The sequence below is a fragment of the Artemia sp. Qi Xiang Cuo genome, chromosome 2 (genome assembly GCF_049724085.1).
Source record: "Artemia sp. Qi Xiang Cuo chromosome 2, ASM4972408v1, whole genome shotgun sequence".
Lineage (NCBI taxonomy): Eukaryota > Metazoa > Arthropoda > Branchiopoda > Anostraca > Artemiidae > Artemia > Artemia sp. Qi Xiang Cuo.
The window spans coordinates 31,875,098-31,893,095 of NC_142795.1; the positions used below are offsets into that span (position 1 = coordinate 31,875,098).

Genomic DNA, 17,998 nt, shown 5'->3' on the forward strand with positions numbered 1-17,998 from the left:
AAAATTGAAAAATAGTGGTGCTGGCTTAAAACAATTCGTAAATCTTGTTTATGCTCTGTCTTTTAAAAGGCCTTAAATGCATCTTGGAATTGGTCACCTCAAATCTACTACTACTATCAACTCATTGCAGCACCAAGCCGTCAGTGGCCAGCACAGCTACGCATGCTCCTCCTTCGTCCAATCTATTTAAACTCTCCCTTTGTTCAGTCCCCGAAAAAGCTCCAATTTCCCTTAAATCCTTCCTTACGACCACTTCCCACTCAATTTGGGGACGACCTGCTCTTCGTTATTCGAAAAAGACAATCTTTCTCTCATTATAGCCCTAGAAAGCGGGATAGAACCAAAATTTTCGTCCAGATTATTGTATGAAATACTGTCAGTCAGACGGGTACATAAAAGAATCCGTAGACAATTCCTTATGACAGGAATGAATTAATCTAATTAATCCTCCTCCGTCTTTCGGAGCACGCACGTTTCAGAACTATATTTGACCGTAGTGATCACTATAGCTTGGGTCAGTCACCCAAGTCTAAAAAAAAAAAAAACGTCTAGTGAGAGTTATATCTAGTGACTGTTTAGTCAAAAGGCTCTTAAGTGAACTTCAGAATTGGCCAAGTCAAATTGGCTTCTAAGAAAATTATTTACTGATTGACAGAAATGCAGATTTTTTTACTTATAAGTATTTACCCTTACTTGTAGGGATTATCTACAGGATTACATCGTGGTTAAAGCACTAGCTGCAACCTATTATAAAGCGAACCCTGGCTAGTAGTAGCCAAAGTAAAAAAAAACGGGTTAAAAAATGTCTAGTGAAGGATATATCCCATTTAATACTATTTTGAAAATAGTAATTTAATTCAGAATCAACTGACTAGCACGCATTTTGTAACTATGAGAGAAAATTTTTGGAATTTTTAAAAGTTAAAAGTAAAACAGGTTTTTGCTATTACGTGCACTAACCGTTAGTTTTAGGGACAATCCTTACTAACCATATAGAGTAAGGGCTCAGAGCCTCAACACTATATCCTTAAATTGCTATTACGTGCACTAACCGTTAGTTTTAGGGACAATCCTTACTAACCATATAGAGTAAGGGCTCAGAGCCTCAACACTATATCCTTAAATTGCTATTACGTGCACTAACCGTTAGTTTTAGGGACAATCCTTACTAACCATATAGAGTAAGGGCTCAGAGCCTCAACACTATATCCTTAAAAACCATGAGAAATGGGGATTCTGAGACTAAATCCTAAAAGCCTATATCGCTCCTAATCTCTGAACATAAACTGCTACGCAGTTCATGTTGGTTGTACGAAGCTTCAACGACCATAGACACACACTAAACATACTCTAGTTACCTTCTTGAAAATCCAATAAATTCTCTATGAAACGTCCACCCCATGTTGGAAACCGCTGATCGATGGCAGTGCAGATAGCTTATAATAGCCCAAAAACAAAAAAAAATCCTGTGTGTATTATTTTGTAATAAAACTCACAAGATCTTTGCAATTTTGTAATAAAACTCAGAAATTTTTTTAATTTTGTAATAAAACTCACAAAATGTTCCTTAAACTACTTACCATCTGTAATCCTCTGCGTTTAGTAGAAAATAAGTAGCGACGATTGTAACACATATTGTAACAACAGCTAAAATCAGGAACACAAGCAACATGAAACCAAAAACGTAATAGACTTTGTAGGCCCAAAAAGAAGTAAATATGAAATACCTAGAAAATAATATTATTACCCATTTACAGATGGCAGGCAAGGCATGTTTCTGCAAAAAAAAAAAGAAAAAAAAGAAAAGAAAAAAAAAGAACTTGTTGAAATTCGCTCCCCAAAGAACCATCCTTGGACAGATTACAGAATATACTTGAGCACGAGACTAAAAAGAAATAAGAAGTGGTAAAACAGAGCTTATAAGTTAGTGCATTTCAAAAATATTATGTATTTTCTGAACTTCCAATAATTTCGCGCTTAAAATGGAATTTTTGTTCTAAGCAAACTTTAAACGTTTTTAGAGTTTCTAAAATATTTGTATACTCTCAATTTTTTTTTATTGTTCTCTTTGTAAATGCGAATTTTATGCGAAACCATGAAATTTTCATGAATGTCGACCAAATTTTTTTTGTTATTTGATAGTTGCATTTTTACGTGCCAAGTAAAAATTAATAATTTAATTTTTTCAAAGAAAATTGGACGGCAGATATAGGTCTATCCAGTCCTCGAAACATGTACGATCTCTAATCCAAAAGGTTAGTTGTCACGAAAACAGCCCTGTAAAAGGGGTCAATTCAAAAAATAGCAGCAATTATATTACGATAAAAACATTTACTAAAGCTTATATAAAAATCCACACAATGGAAGAACGAATCAAATTTGACGCTCTGTTGAACCCTTTTCTTCTACCTATCAACCATTAGACTTACTGTGTTTTTGGTAAAAACTAGGCAAGTCAAACCCTATTTTCTACAAGAACTGCTTGAAATTTGAACATTAAACTAAAGAACTTAAATGCACATGAAGTTTGTCACAAACGGTGAAATTACACACCAGATCAAGAAATAAAATCATGAACTTGACTTGAAACAAAAAAGATTATTTTTGTAAGTGGAGTTATCAACTGCTTTTCTGAAATTACCCAAAAGATCTGACATATAATCACGTATCTGCAACAGCATGAACTACAATCACTAAAGTGTTAAATTAAAAACAAAATTAAAACTCGATCAAGATTAGTTCAATTTATTAGAAATTATTTCAATAAATTACAGCCTAAAATTGAGTTTTCAATGTTGTAAAAAAAGAACTCATTTTTAAAATGTGACATTCTCTGAACATAGTAGTTTTTATACTAAACCATTTTGACCATTTCTTTTATCCACCTGACCAATAAGGCATATCTTATATACAGGAACAACTTAAGGTGCGCTAGACACACTATCCTTTTTCCCTAAATTAATTAAAAAAACTTTTTCCACAAAATAAGTTTTTCAAAGAAAAGTAAAGAACTCCATTAAACAAAAAATGAGCAAAGCTAAAATCAAATAATCTACCAAGCGTGAAACTACCACAAATCAGCATTGATAAATAAATGAAACCCAAAACGAACAGAAATTACAATATATAACCGAGTCAAACTCAAAACGAGCAGAAATTAACACAAGTTGGGCGCAAAACCCCTGTGCCTTCCCAAGGCCAGAAAAAAATTTGCACTTTACTGAAAAAATATGAATGTTTTTACTTTTAAACTTTAATAAATCAAATAATATTAACATTTTGAATACTAAATATCAGTATATGTCTATTAAACTGACAATGCACATTCATTTGTATTTTTGCAGTAAAGTGCAAATTTTGTTCGGGCCTTGGGAAGGCAGAATTATGCCCCCAGGGCATAACTTACAACCCTTGCACTGAGGGCTCTGAGGGGGGTTATCATCCTATAAGACCTAATTTCCAGAACTTTTAACTACGTAGAAAAACATGGATATCACAAAATTTTGATTGGATGTGTTTTGGAAAAGGGTGGGCGTGAGAGGGGCATTAGTCGCTATCCAATCACTTTCAACTATTAAAAAAGGCACTAGTCCTTTCAAGTTCCAATCGAATGAGCCCTTTTTCAAGTTTTTACGACAACGCTTTCAATAAAAACTTTATATGCCCCCAGGGCAAAACTTATAACCCCTGCCCTGAGGGCTGTGGGGGGAGGGTTGTCATCCTTAAAGATCTAATTTCCAAAAGTTTTAACTACGTTGAATAAAATAGCTATCTAAAAATTTTGATTAGATGTGTTTTGGGAAAAGGTTGCGAGGAGGGGGGTTAGTGGCCCTCAAAATCACTTTTGACTATTGAAAATGGTACTAGTCCTTTGAATTTCAAATAGAACGAGTCCTTTTTCAAGTTTCTATGACAAAGAGTTCAATAAAAACCTTATATGCCCCCAGGGCATAACTTATAATCCTTGCCCTGAGGGCTGTGGGGGAGTGTCCTCCTCAAAAACATATTTTCTATCTGGAAATCAACTACGCTGAACAAAATGGCTATCTCAAAATTTTGATTGGATGTGTTTGGGGGAATGATGGGCGTGAGGGGGGGGGGGGCTAGTTGGCCTCCAATCATTTTCGACTTTTAAAAAGGGTACGAGCCCTTTGAATTTTCAATCAAATGAGTCTATTTTGAAGTTTCTACGACAACGCTTTCTATAAAACCTTATATACCCCAAGGGTATAACTAAAACCCTTACCCTGAGGGTTGTGGGGGAGTTTCCTCCTCGAAAACATATTTTCTATCTGGAAATCAACCACGCTGAACAATATGGCTATCACAAAATTTTGATTGGATGTATTTGGGGGAATGATGGGCTTGGGGGGGGGGGCTAGTTGCCCTCCAATCACTTTCGACTATTAGAAAAGGGTAGTAGTACTTTGAATTTCAAATCGAATGAGTCCTTTTTCAAGTTTCTACGACAAAGATTTCAATAAAAAACCTTATATGCCTTATATTCAATAAAAACCTTATATGCCCCCAGGGCATAACTTATAATCCTTGCCCTGAGGGTTGTGGGTGAATGTCCTCCTTAAAAATATGTTTTCTATCTGGAAATCAACTACCCTGAAAAAATGGCTATCTCAAAGTTTTTATTTGATGTGTTTGGGGGAATGATGGGTGTGGGGGGGGAGGGCTAGTTGCCCTCCAATCACTTTCGACTATTAAAAAGGGCACTATGCTTTTGAATTTCCAGTCGAATGAGCTTTTATTCAAGTTTCTACGACAACGCCTTCTTTAAAAACCTTATATACCCCCAGGGCATAACTTAAAACCCTTGCCTTGAGGGAAATGGGGGAGTGTCCTCCTGAAAAACATATTTTCTATCCGGAAATGAACTTCGCTGAAAAAAATGGCAATTTCAAAATTTTTATTGGATGTGTTTGGAGGAATTAAGGGCGTGAGGGGGGGGGGGCTAGTTGAACTCAAATCACTTTCGACTATTAAAAAGAATACTAGCCCTTTGGATTTTCAATCGAATGAGCCTGTTTTGAAGTTTCTACGACAACACCTTCTATAAAAACCTTATATGCCCCAAGGGCATAACTTAAAACCCTTACCCTGAGGGTTGTGGGGGAGTGTCGTCCTCAAAAACAAATTTTACATGTGGAAATCAACTACGCTGAACAAAATGGCTATCTCAAAATTTTGATTGGGTGTGTTTGGGGGAATGATGGGTGTGGGGGAAGGGGCTAGTTGCCCTCCAATCACTTTTGACTATTGAAAAGGGTACTAGCGCTTTGAAATTCCAATCGAATGAGCCTGTTTTGAAGTTTCTACGACAACACCTTCTATAAAAACCTCATATGCCCCCAGGGCATAACTTAAAACCCTTGCCCTGAGGGTTTTGGGGGAGTGTCTTAAACAAAAAATGAGCAAAACTAAAATCAAATAATCTACCAAGCGTGAAACTACCACAAATCAGCATTGATAAATAAATGAAACCCAAAACGAACAGAAATTACAATAATTAACCGAGTCAAACTCAAAACGAGCAGAAATTAACACAAGTTGGGCGCAAAACCCCTTTGCCTTTCCAAAGCCAGAACTCAACTTGCAGTTAACTGAAAAAATATAAATGTTTTTACTTTTAAACTTTAATAAAACAAATAATATTAACATTTTGATTACCAAACATCAGTATATGTATATTAAACTGACAATGCACATTCATTTGTATTTTTGCAGTAAAGTGCAAATTTTGTTCTGGCCTTGGGAAGGCAGAGTTATGCCCTCAGGGCATAACTTACAACCCTTGCACTGAGGGCTCTGAGGGGGGTTATCAAATTCCAGAACTAATTTCCAGAACTTTTAACTACGTTGAACAAAATGGATATCTCAAAATTTTGATTGGATGTGTTTGGGAGAAGGGTGGGCATGAGAGGGGCATTAGTTGCTATCCGATCACTTTCAACTATTAAAAAAGCACTAGCCCTTTCAATTTCCAATTGAATGAGCCCTTTTGAAGTTTCTACGACAACGCTTTCAATAAAAACTTTATATGCCCCCAGGGCATAACCTACAACCCCTGCCCTGAGGGCTGTGGAGGGAGGGGTTGTCATCCTTAAAGACCTAATTTCCAAAACTTCTAACTACGTTGGATAAAATAGCTATCTAAAAATTTTGATTAGATGTGTTTTGGGAAAAGGTGGGCGAGGAGGGGGGTTAGTGGCCCTCAAATCACTTTTGAATTCAATTTTCAATTCAATTTCAATTCAATTCATTTTATTTAACATCAAAATACATTTAACAAATATGCCAATACCCGCCCCAAGAAAGATACCAAAAAGCACTTGCGACTGGGCGGGTACATACAACTCATTTACTAATTAATGATTAACTATAAAAAAAACGAAAAAAAAAACAACTTAATAATAATAATAATAATAAAACAAAAAACAATAAAAAACAAAAAAAAATCAATCTCTCATCAATTCATTTAATAATAATAATAATAATAATAAAGATAAATAATAATAATAATAATAATAATAATAATAATAAAAAAAAAAAAAAAAAAAAAAAAAAACTATGACCCTTGACCTAACAAATATTTTTTCAATTTATTTTTAAATAACCCCAGGTGCTCAGCCGCCCGAATGCTCTCCGGAATAGAGTTCCACACATTAGGTCCTGAAAATCTAGTATGGAAGCCGGCTTCCATTGAAAATGGTACTAGTCCTTTGAATTTCAAATCGAATGAGTCCGTTTTCAAGTTTCTACGACAAAGATTTCAATAAAAAACCTTATATGCCCCCAGGGCATAACTTATAATCCTTGCCCTGAGGGTTGATCTCAAATCACTTTTGACTATTAAAAATGGTACTAGTACTTTGAATTTCAAATCGAATGAGTCCTTTTTCAAGTTTCTACGACAAAGATTTCAATAAAAAACCTTATATGCCCCCAGGGCATTACTAATAATCCTTGTCCTGAGGGTTGTGGGTGAATGTCCTCCTTAAAAATATGTTTTCTATCTGGAAATCAACTACCCTGAAAAAATGGCTATCTCAAAATTTTTATTTGATGTGTTTGGGGGAATGATGGGAGTGGGGGGAAGGGCTAGTTGCCCTCCAATCACTTTCGACTATTAAAAAGGGCACTATGCTTTTGAATTTCCAGTCGAATGAGCTTTTATTGAAGTTTCTACGACAACGCCTTCTTTAAAAACCTTATATGCCACGAGGGTATAACTTAAAACCATTGACCTGATGGATGCGCAGCAGTTTCCTCCTCGAAAAACAATTTTATAAGTGGAAATCAAGTACGCAGAAAACAATGAATATATCAAAAATTTTATTGGCTATGTTTGGGGAGATGAAGGGCGGGAGGGGGGGGCCTAGGTGCACTCAAATCACTTTCGACTATTAAAAAGGATACCAGCCCATTGAATTTTCAATCAAATGAGCCTGTTTTGAATTTTCTACGACAACACCTTCTATAAAAACCTTATATGCCACCAGGGCATAACTTAAAACCCTTACTTTGAGGATTTTGGGTGAGTGTCCTCCTCAAAAACAAATTTTAAATGTGGAAATCAACTACGCTGAACAAAATGGCTATCTCAAAATTTTGATTGGGTGTGTTTGGGGGAATGATGGGTGTGGGAGAAGGGGCTATTTGCCCTCCAATCCCTTTCGACTATTAAAAAGGGTACTAGCGCTTTGAATTTCCAATCGAAGGAGCATGTTTTGAAGTTTCTACGACAACGCCTTCTATAAAAACCTCATATGCCCCCAGGGCATAACTTAAAATCTTTGCCCTGAGAATTATGGGGGAGTGTCCTCCACGAAAACATATATTCTAACTGGATACCCAGTACTTTGAACAAAAGGCAAATCTCCAAATTGTGATTAGATATGTCTGGGGGAATAATGGGCGTGGGGGGCTAGTTGCCCTCCAATCACTTTCGACTATTAGAAAAGGGTACTAGCCCTTCGAATTTCAAATCAAATGAACCTTTCTTGAAGTTTCTACGACAACGCCTTCTATAAAAACCTCATATGCCCCCAGGGCATAACTTAAAATCCTTGCCCTGATGGTTGTGGGGAAGTTTCCTCCTCAAAAAGATATTTTCTATCTGGAAATAATATACACTGGACAAAATGGCTATCTCAAAATTTTTATTGGATGTGTTTGGGGAAATAAGAGGCGTGAGGGGGGAGGGGGCTAGTTACCCTCAAGTCACTTTCGACTATTAAAAATGGCACCAGCCCTTTGAATTTCCAATCGAATGAACCATTTTTGAAGTTTCTACGACAACACCTTCTATAAAAATCTTATATGCCCCCAGGGCATAACTTACAACCCTTGCCCTGTGGGTTGTGGGGGAGGGTTCTCCTCAAGAAGATATTTTCTATGTGGAATTCAACTACGCTGAACGAAATGGCTGTCTCAAAATTTTGATTGGACGTATTTGGGGGCCTGATGGGCGTGGGGGGGGGGGCTATTTGCCCTCAAAACACTATTGACGATTAAAAAGGGCACAAGCCACTCCAAATTCCAATCGAATGAGCCTTTTCCGAAGTTTCTACGACGACTCCTTCGATACGATGTGCCCGGGTATGGAGAAAAAACAAAAAACAAAAAAGAAACAACACATTGTGCCCACATCGTTCTTACTTAGGCAGCGGTAGCGCGCTGCCTACGATTTATTAGGAAAAAAGGACAATTGCTCGAGTCGGTCGAGCCTTATCATTCCAGTTATATTTATTGTTTGATTCGGGGTGCAGTGTCTTGAATTGGGCTAAAATGTCTCAAGCCCACAAAGCTGACCCGGATGCGAAAAAAAGAAAACAAAATACAAAAAAAACAAGAATCTGTTCCAACGTAACGCCATTCCACAACTATAAACATTCTTAAAAATAACTTATAATTTTACTTTATATGGAGTATATTCTCTCGACACAACATCCTTTTATAAATAGCGTAAAAGTTTAATAACGACCATTATTTTTATTCAGAGATTATAGATTGTGCTCATAATTTTGACCAAGCCAAGTTTCCAGTCTTACTCGGTCACCTTAAACTTAACTTAAAACCTTTTCGCATGCTGACCAAAGGTCTGCGTTGCGTAGGTACCAATCTCCTGCTTCAATGCCTTCGGCCGGGAGTGCAATGCGTGGTTGGGGGCAAATCATCCGACGCTTCCCGTATTTTTCCCCCAGATATTCTCCAGGTACCCAATTAGAGCTGGGTTGACTCTGGCTGAGCTTACAGGGTCACACAACTCACACCATTGACCCCAGTTCCAAACCAAATAACCAGCGACACCAGGAACCGAACCCCTGGTGTCGCTTGCTAAAGCTCGGTCACCTTCAGTTCTCATTCAGCATCCGCCAGTGAAGGTCACATATATTTTATAAAGGATTAAAGAGTGACACAATTTTGTAAAGGATTAAATCTTACGCAATTACCTGAATGCACTTAAATATCGGAGATTGGATTTTTTGACTGGATTGGTGACGTCACTGTTTAGTTACACACCTGAATTTTGAAGATTGCTTATAATTTGAATTTTTTGGATACTTGTGTATTTAAAAAAAAATTATTATCTGAGTTAATAATCTTATATGGAATAAGGTGTCTTTGTTCGATAGAAGTGAATGAGTGAACATTTTAACTCAAATTGTAATAATGGATTATGATCTATTACAGACTAGTTTTTGAATTGCCAAGTTGGTTAGTTTGGAAAAAATTAACATTTTTAATGTTTTGTCTTATGATTGAGTAAGACCTGTTACGCGAGAGCCGCTTATTTGTTTATCCAGTGGCGGTTACAAGTTTATTCTGAATATAAACCATTCTGAACTGTGATTCTGATTTTTGATCGAGTGTTAAAATTATAATTATTAGTATCAATTTTGTACATTAACCCGAAGAGGAATTGTTGCTGACCTATTGGCCTAAATTTCGAGTTGTTTTTGGAGCTGAGTTAAAGATTGGCGTTAGGAGTCGTTTTTGTAGCTGAATTCGAAGTTGGCGTTTGCCGTGCCCTTGTAACGGCTAACGCTTCATGCACGTTGGCAGCTCAGTGGATAAATATTTGTTGCCTAGTGAAGTAAGACGTTTCTTGTTTAATTATTTCTAAGATGAGACGTCGGCGTGAAGTCAAGCGTGCTGGAGCTGAAAGAACTGGAGTAGTTTTAGATGTTTCGACCACTTCTAGCGAGGAGTCCCAGTCACCATTGTTAAAGTTGTCCGACGATTTTGTTATGATGCTCGCAATCGTGAAAGAAAACGGATCTAAGCTAGACTCTATTGATGGACGTATGAGATCTCTGGAACAAAGGGTTATATCAGTGGAAAAAGCGCAGCTTGAGTTTCACGCATCGGTTACGGAGGTTCAAGCCCGTGTAGTATCAATTGAAAGCGAAACTGATAGCCTAAAAAAGCAGATAAGCGTTATCACGAGTGAAGCGATGGCACTGAGGAAAAACAATATTGATCTGGCAAATCGGTTAATGATGTGTGAATACCAGGTATCTGACAGTAACATTAGTATTTGTAATTTGCCGTGTGATAGTAAAGAGGACGCTAGTCAAGCGCTTAAGCAAGTATGTCTGTCTGGGCTTAAATCAAGTGAGGTTCCCAAGTTTACAGTGCTACAAAACATGAAAGACCAGAAATTTTTCAAAGTTAATGTTTTTTCCAGGGAAAAGAAAATTGATTTACTAAAAGTTAGCAAGAATTTGAAAGGGAAATCTGTGAGGAATCTGAAAGATATTTATATTAGTGATGATGCCCCTCTTTCTGTCCGGGAGGCACGAAAAAGTCTTTTTGAGAAGAAGGCTAAGTTAAAGGATATAGGTATTTCAGCTTGGGTGTCTAAAACCGTTCCACCTTTTCTTTATTTTGATCGTCCTAATGGTTCGCGAGCCAAATTTTGCCCTAGTGATATAATCCCGGAGCTTAATTCACCGCGCAGTGATAGCAATGCGCATCAGCGCAGTCAAATGAGGGGAAGAGGTTTACGCGGTGGTAAAGGTAGAGAAGGAGTTTAATATAGGTCCCTATTTGAGATTATGGTAATCTTGTGAACGGATGGTTTGTAATCGTGTGAGTATTGTTTAGTGTCAGTTATGAAATTTAAAATAAGCGGTTGTTGCGTTTATTATTAACTTATTCTTTTTTTTTTTTTATTCTTTTTTTTTTGTGTGTTATGAAGTATTCATTGTTTTTGTTATTTATGTCCCCTATGTTGGCGATTCTTTTTGTGTTATTATTTTATTTATATGTTTTCTTATCTTTTGTTTTCTTTCAGGATTTGTTGGTATGGATTTTCTCAGTTCTTGGTCGTTTCACTCATGGTATGGTAAGGTTACTATTCTTTTGCATTCCAAAATTCCTGTTTCCATCCCTTTGGATTGATTATTTTGAATGTCAAGTTTAGGTAGGGAGCGGCTGGTTTTTTTTAGAGTGATTTGATGAAATTACATGATTTGGGGGGAGGGGTACTTCACAGAGATTTTGATGTGGGTGAGTTTCATGAGGTTAATCCTGATTCCCGTTATAAGTTTCTGTGTGATTTGAGTTTTATTAGCTGTCAAAATGAGTTTAGTATTTTTCATTTAAATTGTCAAGGGATTGGAAGTTCATACCAGTTTTTGAATGAGTTATGTCTGCAATCGACCCCTCATGTTTTACCTTTAACGGAGACTTAGTTGAAGAGCCATAGTTCTTCTCTGTTAGAGATTGGTAATTATAAGCCGTATATTAAAAATAGAGAGATGCATCAACATGACGGCTTAGCAATTTACGTGCGTAATGATTTTGAGGTTAAGGTGAGAGATGATATAAGAGTTAATCGAGAAATGGTGTTTGAAAGTATGGTGTTAGAATTGCAGTGTCTTAATTTTAAGTGTTTTATGATTGTCGTTTATAGACCCCCTTCGTATAATATAGATGAGTTTAGCTCACTTTTAGAAGAGCAATTGGATAAGTTACCAATTTCAACTATACCTTGTTTTATTTTCGGTGATTTTAATTTGGATTTAAGAACTGTGAATAGTAACCTTAGAGCTAGGGAGTATCTAAACACAATGCTAGGCTATGGACTACAGCCTTCTATTTATATATGTACAAGAGTGAGCCATTATTCTGCTACGTTGATTGATAACGTTTACTTAAATACTGGATACAGTAGGGCGAGTGTTATTGTAAACGACGTTTCGGATCATTTCGGTCTGTTGGTATCTATTCCTTCTCTTTTGAACCGGCCAAGATCAGAGCGTTCTGAAGTACCGAAAAATTGTTTTCCTGTTATTAATGTACTGAAGTTAAAAAATGAGCTTGGAAGAAAAAATTGTGATTTTTTATATAGTAATGATATGGATGTGAATGATAAATTTAAACTTTGGTATTCGATGATTAAGGATACGGTAGTTGCTTGTAGTCAAGTTAGGAAGAAACTTAAGTATTTTGATTCGCCGAAGAAGCCTTGGGTTACGAAGAGTATTCTAGTTTCTCTAGCTAGGCGACAGCAATTGTATAAAAAGTCCGCATTAAATAATAGTATTAGCGACGTAAATATTTATAAAGGGTATAGTAATAAGTTGAATAGTATATTTCGTAAACCTAAGTTAGATTACCTGAGTGATAGTTTTTAAAATGCGGAGGGTAACCCGAGAAAGACTTGGAATGTTATAAATTCTGTTATTAAACCAAATAAGCCTGAAATTGTTTGTAGTCTTGTTGATGGTGAAAATATTCGCCAAGCTACTCAAAGTATTTGTGTTAGCACTTTTCTAGTGTAGGGGGCCGGTTAGCGTCGTCTGTTGAGCAGCATGCAAGTGATGGTGATTTTGCTCAGTTTTTGCCTGAAAGTAGTGACGTTTCTATTTACTTGCGACCGGTTACTGAAAAAGAATTGTGTGATGTGGTAAAAGGTATGCGAAACAGTGCATCCGGGTCAGACTTTATTTCAACAAAGGTTTTCAAGTCAATTTTTCCTGTGATATCGCAACAAATTTTGTACCTGATTAATGCTAGTTTTAAATGTGGTATATATCCGGAATGTCTTAAAAGTGCCAGAGTAATACCTTCATTTAAAGGGGGTGATAGAAAAAATGTGAATAATTATCGATCGATATTCCTCCTTTCTGTTATTTCTAGGCTAATAGAAAAACTGATTAATTCTAGAGTATCTGAGTTTTTGGAGAATATTTCCTTTTTCCATTCTAATCAGTTCGGTTTTCGTAAGGGGATGTCTACCGAACAGGCAGTTTTATTTTTGACGACGTTTGTGCATGATGCTTTGGACCAAGGTTTTAAGGTGGCGTCTATTTTTTTAGATATTGTTAAAGCGTTTGATTCAGTTGACCATGAAATTTTAATTATGAAGCTAGAAAATTGTGAAATTAGAGGAAATGCGTTGAAGTTATTTGAAAATTTTTTGAGAGGTAGGAACCAGTGCGTCGAAATTTCTAATGTGAGGTCTGGTGAAAGAATGGTTGATTATGGTGTTCCACAGGGTTCTGTTTTAGGTCCGCTTTTATTCTTGGTTTATATTAACGACTTACGATTTTCTGTTTTGGATTTGTTAGATAGTGCACATTCTAATTGTAGGGTGATTATTCCTAGTTTGGCAGATGATACTCATTTTACTGCCGCAGCAAAGACTGAATCTGATTTAATAGAGATAATGAGAAGAGGTATGTTAGGTATAGATAAGCGGATGAGAGTGAATAAGCTTTTGTTAAACCATAGTAAATCAGGTTTTATTATGTATGGTAGATCATCAAATTTTTACCCTTGGGTTGTGGATTTGCAAATGGAGAATTATGTAATTAAGCGTACAAATCCTATACGTTACCTTGGTGTTATTGTGGATGAATGCCTTAGTTTTTAAAATCATGTTTCTTTTATTAGTAGTAAGATTGCAAGAAATGTTGGAATGATGAGAAAGATAAAAAATATTTTCCAGGATTCTGTTTTTGAGATTGATTTATTTTTCGTTAGTTCACCCGTATTTAGTATATTGAATGAGTATATGATCTAGCGCATTTTCAGTGCATTTCCAGCAGTTACGTGTAATACAAAGTATGTCACTGCGAGTGTTGTCCGGAGATAATCGCAGAACGTCGGTTAGATCCCAGTATGTACTGTTAAATATTATTCCTGAGTCGCGTCTGCGAAAATCTTGTCAAGGGTTATATATGCTTGAATATTTTTCTAATTTAGTTTACAAGTGTTTTTCAATGTTTTAAAATTTATTTATTTATAGTTATGATGTACACAATTATCACACTCGTCATGCTAGAGATACATGGCCACCTCAAGCTACAAGTACTAGATCAATATTTTCAATAGGTCATGTGGGGCCAGTTGTCTGGAATAATTTGCCTGTTTCTTTAAAAAGTTCAGCGAATCTATGTGAATTTCGTCGGGCCCTTAAAACCCTTTGTCTCCGTAGGTATGAATTTGTATGAATTTGTTTAAAGGGTGGTATAGTTGAGTCACTCTCAGGTTAGCCCGGAACCCGTTTGTCCCGTTTTTCCTATATATTTTTATTTTTTTTGTTTTGTTTATTTATTATTTATGGGATGGCGGCGGGAAGTTTTGGAGTATGTGAAGTATTGATTTTTGGTTATTGCGACCAGGAGCCGAGTGAGTGTAAGATTTTCATTTTTTCTTCTTTTTCTTTCTTTCTCCTTTTTCTCTTTTTTTTAGTATGTTATTATAAGTGTTAATTTTAAGAGGGTTAATACTTCCGAACAAGCGTTTGCTTTTGGAAGGTCATTTGTTTTTTTTGTGTTGTGTTGTTTTTTTGGAATAAACCCTTATCTTATCTTATCTTATCTTTTGCTAAATATAGCTAATAAGCTAGTAAGCTAATTTGCTAAACAGTCTAATAAAAAGTCTAAATCCAGACTAACCATCGAAAACTTAATTCCAAAGATAGATAATAAGACGGACTAAGAAATTAGGATAGAGCGGAACTAGAATCAAGGAACTAAGTCAAAGAATAACAGAATTCATAGAAGAAAAATATACCATAGTTTTTTCAGCTGTATGATTAGGAAGGCGCCCTCATTCCGATTGAAAAAAAAATGCAACAAAAAATAGCTTTAAAAAAAGAACTTATTCAGAAGAATAAAATTGAAAATTAAAATCAAAGTAAAAAACCACAAATATACAAGCAAAATTTACATAGAGTTACTATTGTCCAGTCAGCGAAGCGACACAAACTAGATCTCCGCCACTAGACCCCATCCAGTGCTGCAACAACTCTGACCCATAGATCATAGAGCAGCAACACAAGGGAAAATGTCAACCGGTTTGCCACAGAGTTTGGACCTTTTACCCACCATTCTGGTAGATGTGCTTATCACAAGGATTTAAATACCCCTTTCTTCTCCCACATCGAGTTTGGATTAGTCCCCGACTCTAAAAATGCATATTAAGGACGTCAACTGGTTCCGATTAGGTCGGTTGAGATCTAACAAGCCTTTCTGTTAATATTTCTAATGATATGAACTGAAAAACCCCCTATTCCTTCCCCCAAATCGCGTCCTGACTAGAAAAGGAAATAGGAAATTAGCTATTAATTCCCACCAATTTTGTTAAGACTGCAATTTCGTAGTGAAGACCAGAATTTAGGGACTACCCTTCCTCAAACAGGTTGCATCAGTATGGACTACCAACAAGTAAAACTAGATAGCGCTAAATCAAAAGTCATTGTCGGAAAATACATTCGGTTTACTTCACTTTTTGATCAAAATTTTAAAAAATTCTTCTAGTCAGCAAATATTTTACAAAAAAATAAATAAGAGCTTTCTGTTTACGCACTGGCAAAACTGTACTACTGGTTGGTATTCTTTTAAATAACCTCTGTTCAAAAGAGGTTTTTTCTGCAGATAAATTTTCAGGGAAGACTTCAAAGAATTTTACTTTTAGCCAGACATTAAGCTAAAATTAAAAAACCGACATCGTCTGGACTTTTTCGTTTGTTAGAATTACCCTCTTGTTGGAGCTTAGTTTTAAAATAAGTCAATTTGAAGGATTTGTGCTTGCTTCAAATCTAACACGAGCTGGTCTGAAATGTCGACCCAAATATAAGCTAAATTCAACCTACCAGCATATAGCTTTCAACGGACAAGAAATTAGAAAAGGCTCTATATTTGTAATTATGAATTATCGTATTTTCAAATGTATCTTTAAGAAATGAATGTTAAATTGTTCTTAAAAAGGCTTTTCATTGCATACAATGCTACTTATATATGTTTTTAGTAGTTTTTTTTTTGCCTAGAATAATTTAATTACAGGCTATTTTATATTCCCCTCACATAGCATGCAAAAATGGCTCCAGACAACTTTGGATTTGTTAAGGAATAATCTTGGATTTATGGTAATTTTATAGACACTTCGATTACTTTGCTAGGTAGAAGGCGAACACATTACGCGATGCATCTTTAATGGTTTTTCTGGATACACTAATCGTTTCCTTCACGAATTCAATTTTGAGTCCTTAAAGAGGCTTAACCAAATATTTTGGTTACCCAAAGTTTGGTACCCAAACATTTTGAAAGCTACTTTTCCTACATACTTATCTCATTCCTAAAATCACATAGCTCATAATATATATATATATATATATATATATATATATATATATATATATATATATATATATATATGTATTTAAAAAGTCCTTTAAAAGTGTCACCACTTTTAAAGGCAAAAATGGAGCAAAGAGTTGCTATGCCACTTACTGGAGGGGGACGATCCCTCTTGGGCCCCAAATTAGTGGGATTTCCGCGGTTACTCCAACGGTTCCTTTATATTAACGTGATCGGGTGGTCTATGGCTACATTTAAAGCCAAAGTTTACCGATAAGATTTTCTAATTAACCCTTTAGTCTCGGCCTAAGCTGAAAAGTAAAATAGGTACATAGAAAAATTCTTACTGTATTAACACTCACGCTGTATAAAAATGAACTGAACTGAAAAAGAACAAATTCTCCCAGCCCGCTAACCGCAGCACGCGGTGGAGGTTACTAGGGGTGGTAAATGAATCTTTCCAGCCAATCCCAGGGCTCCTAATATACTGGCCAATCTCCCTAACTGCGCGCTTTTTCCCTCGTGGACAATTAAACACGTACGCAGTTAAGAGGACCCAAAATGGCGTCAAAAAATAATAGGAAAATTAACATTTATTACTTAAAGAAGGAAAATAATGATGGGGCCCAAAGAAATGAATCTGGGAGGGACATTTATCTGACAAAACTGGGACCAAGGGTTCCAACATCTCCCTCCTAAGATAAATTGCCCACATCCCCGTTGAATTGGCTGGAAATTCAAGCACATTCAAATTAAAATAAATTAAATTAAAATAAACACTGAATTTACTGTTCATCTTCCTCTGGTCTTCCAGGTCTTCCAGGTTCATTTTTTCCAGAGAGTTCCTGCCGTGCAAGGGTTTCTGCCTTGCCGAGTAGTATGGGGTACTATGAAGTTTTCCTCTTCTTTCAGCATCCTCTTTTTGTGGATTATCAACATTTTGAACCCGAGTATCCAGTATTTCGTTTTTCCGATAGGGTGGCACAGCCTTCCCATTTGTTTTATGGGCCGGTTCACCTTCCCGCCTTGTCAACGAAGTAGCATATTTTTCCGTCGTAGTGTAATTTTGTAATTTGTCCTCTGTTAAAGAAGTCGCTTCTAACGATAGGAGATTTCCGATATCTCCAAAGTCTCCTCCCACTAAAACATTAACTGCTAGAGTAGGTATTAACCTTACTTTTATTGCTCTTCTCTAGACTATCCCGTAATTCTTTGCAATTTCTATCCTTACCCAAGTAGACGTGTATGGGTGCTTGTCTCCATAATACCATAAAATTGTAATCTTATTTTTATGGTTTATCCCCGTTCTATTAATTCGGTCAGTTCGCACATAGGTTTGGTCACTGCAGAAATGAATTGCTATTACTACGTTCAACTTTCTGTATATTTTA

At 36.1% G+C, this 17,998-nt stretch overlaps 1 protein-coding gene across 1 annotated transcript in view; it reads right to left on the reverse strand.

The window, feature by feature from the left end:
* TM9SF3 (transmembrane 9 superfamily protein member 3) overlaps window positions 1–17,998 on the reverse strand; it is a 696,120-nt gene that overhangs the window by 4,652 nt on the left and 673,470 nt on the right. The window contains exon 10 of the mRNA XM_089100609.1: window positions 1,581–1,727. Within this exon, the coding sequence (XP_088956735.1) occupies window positions 1,581–1,727 (147 nt within the window). The remainder of the gene's footprint in view (window positions 1–1,580; window positions 1,728–17,998) is intronic.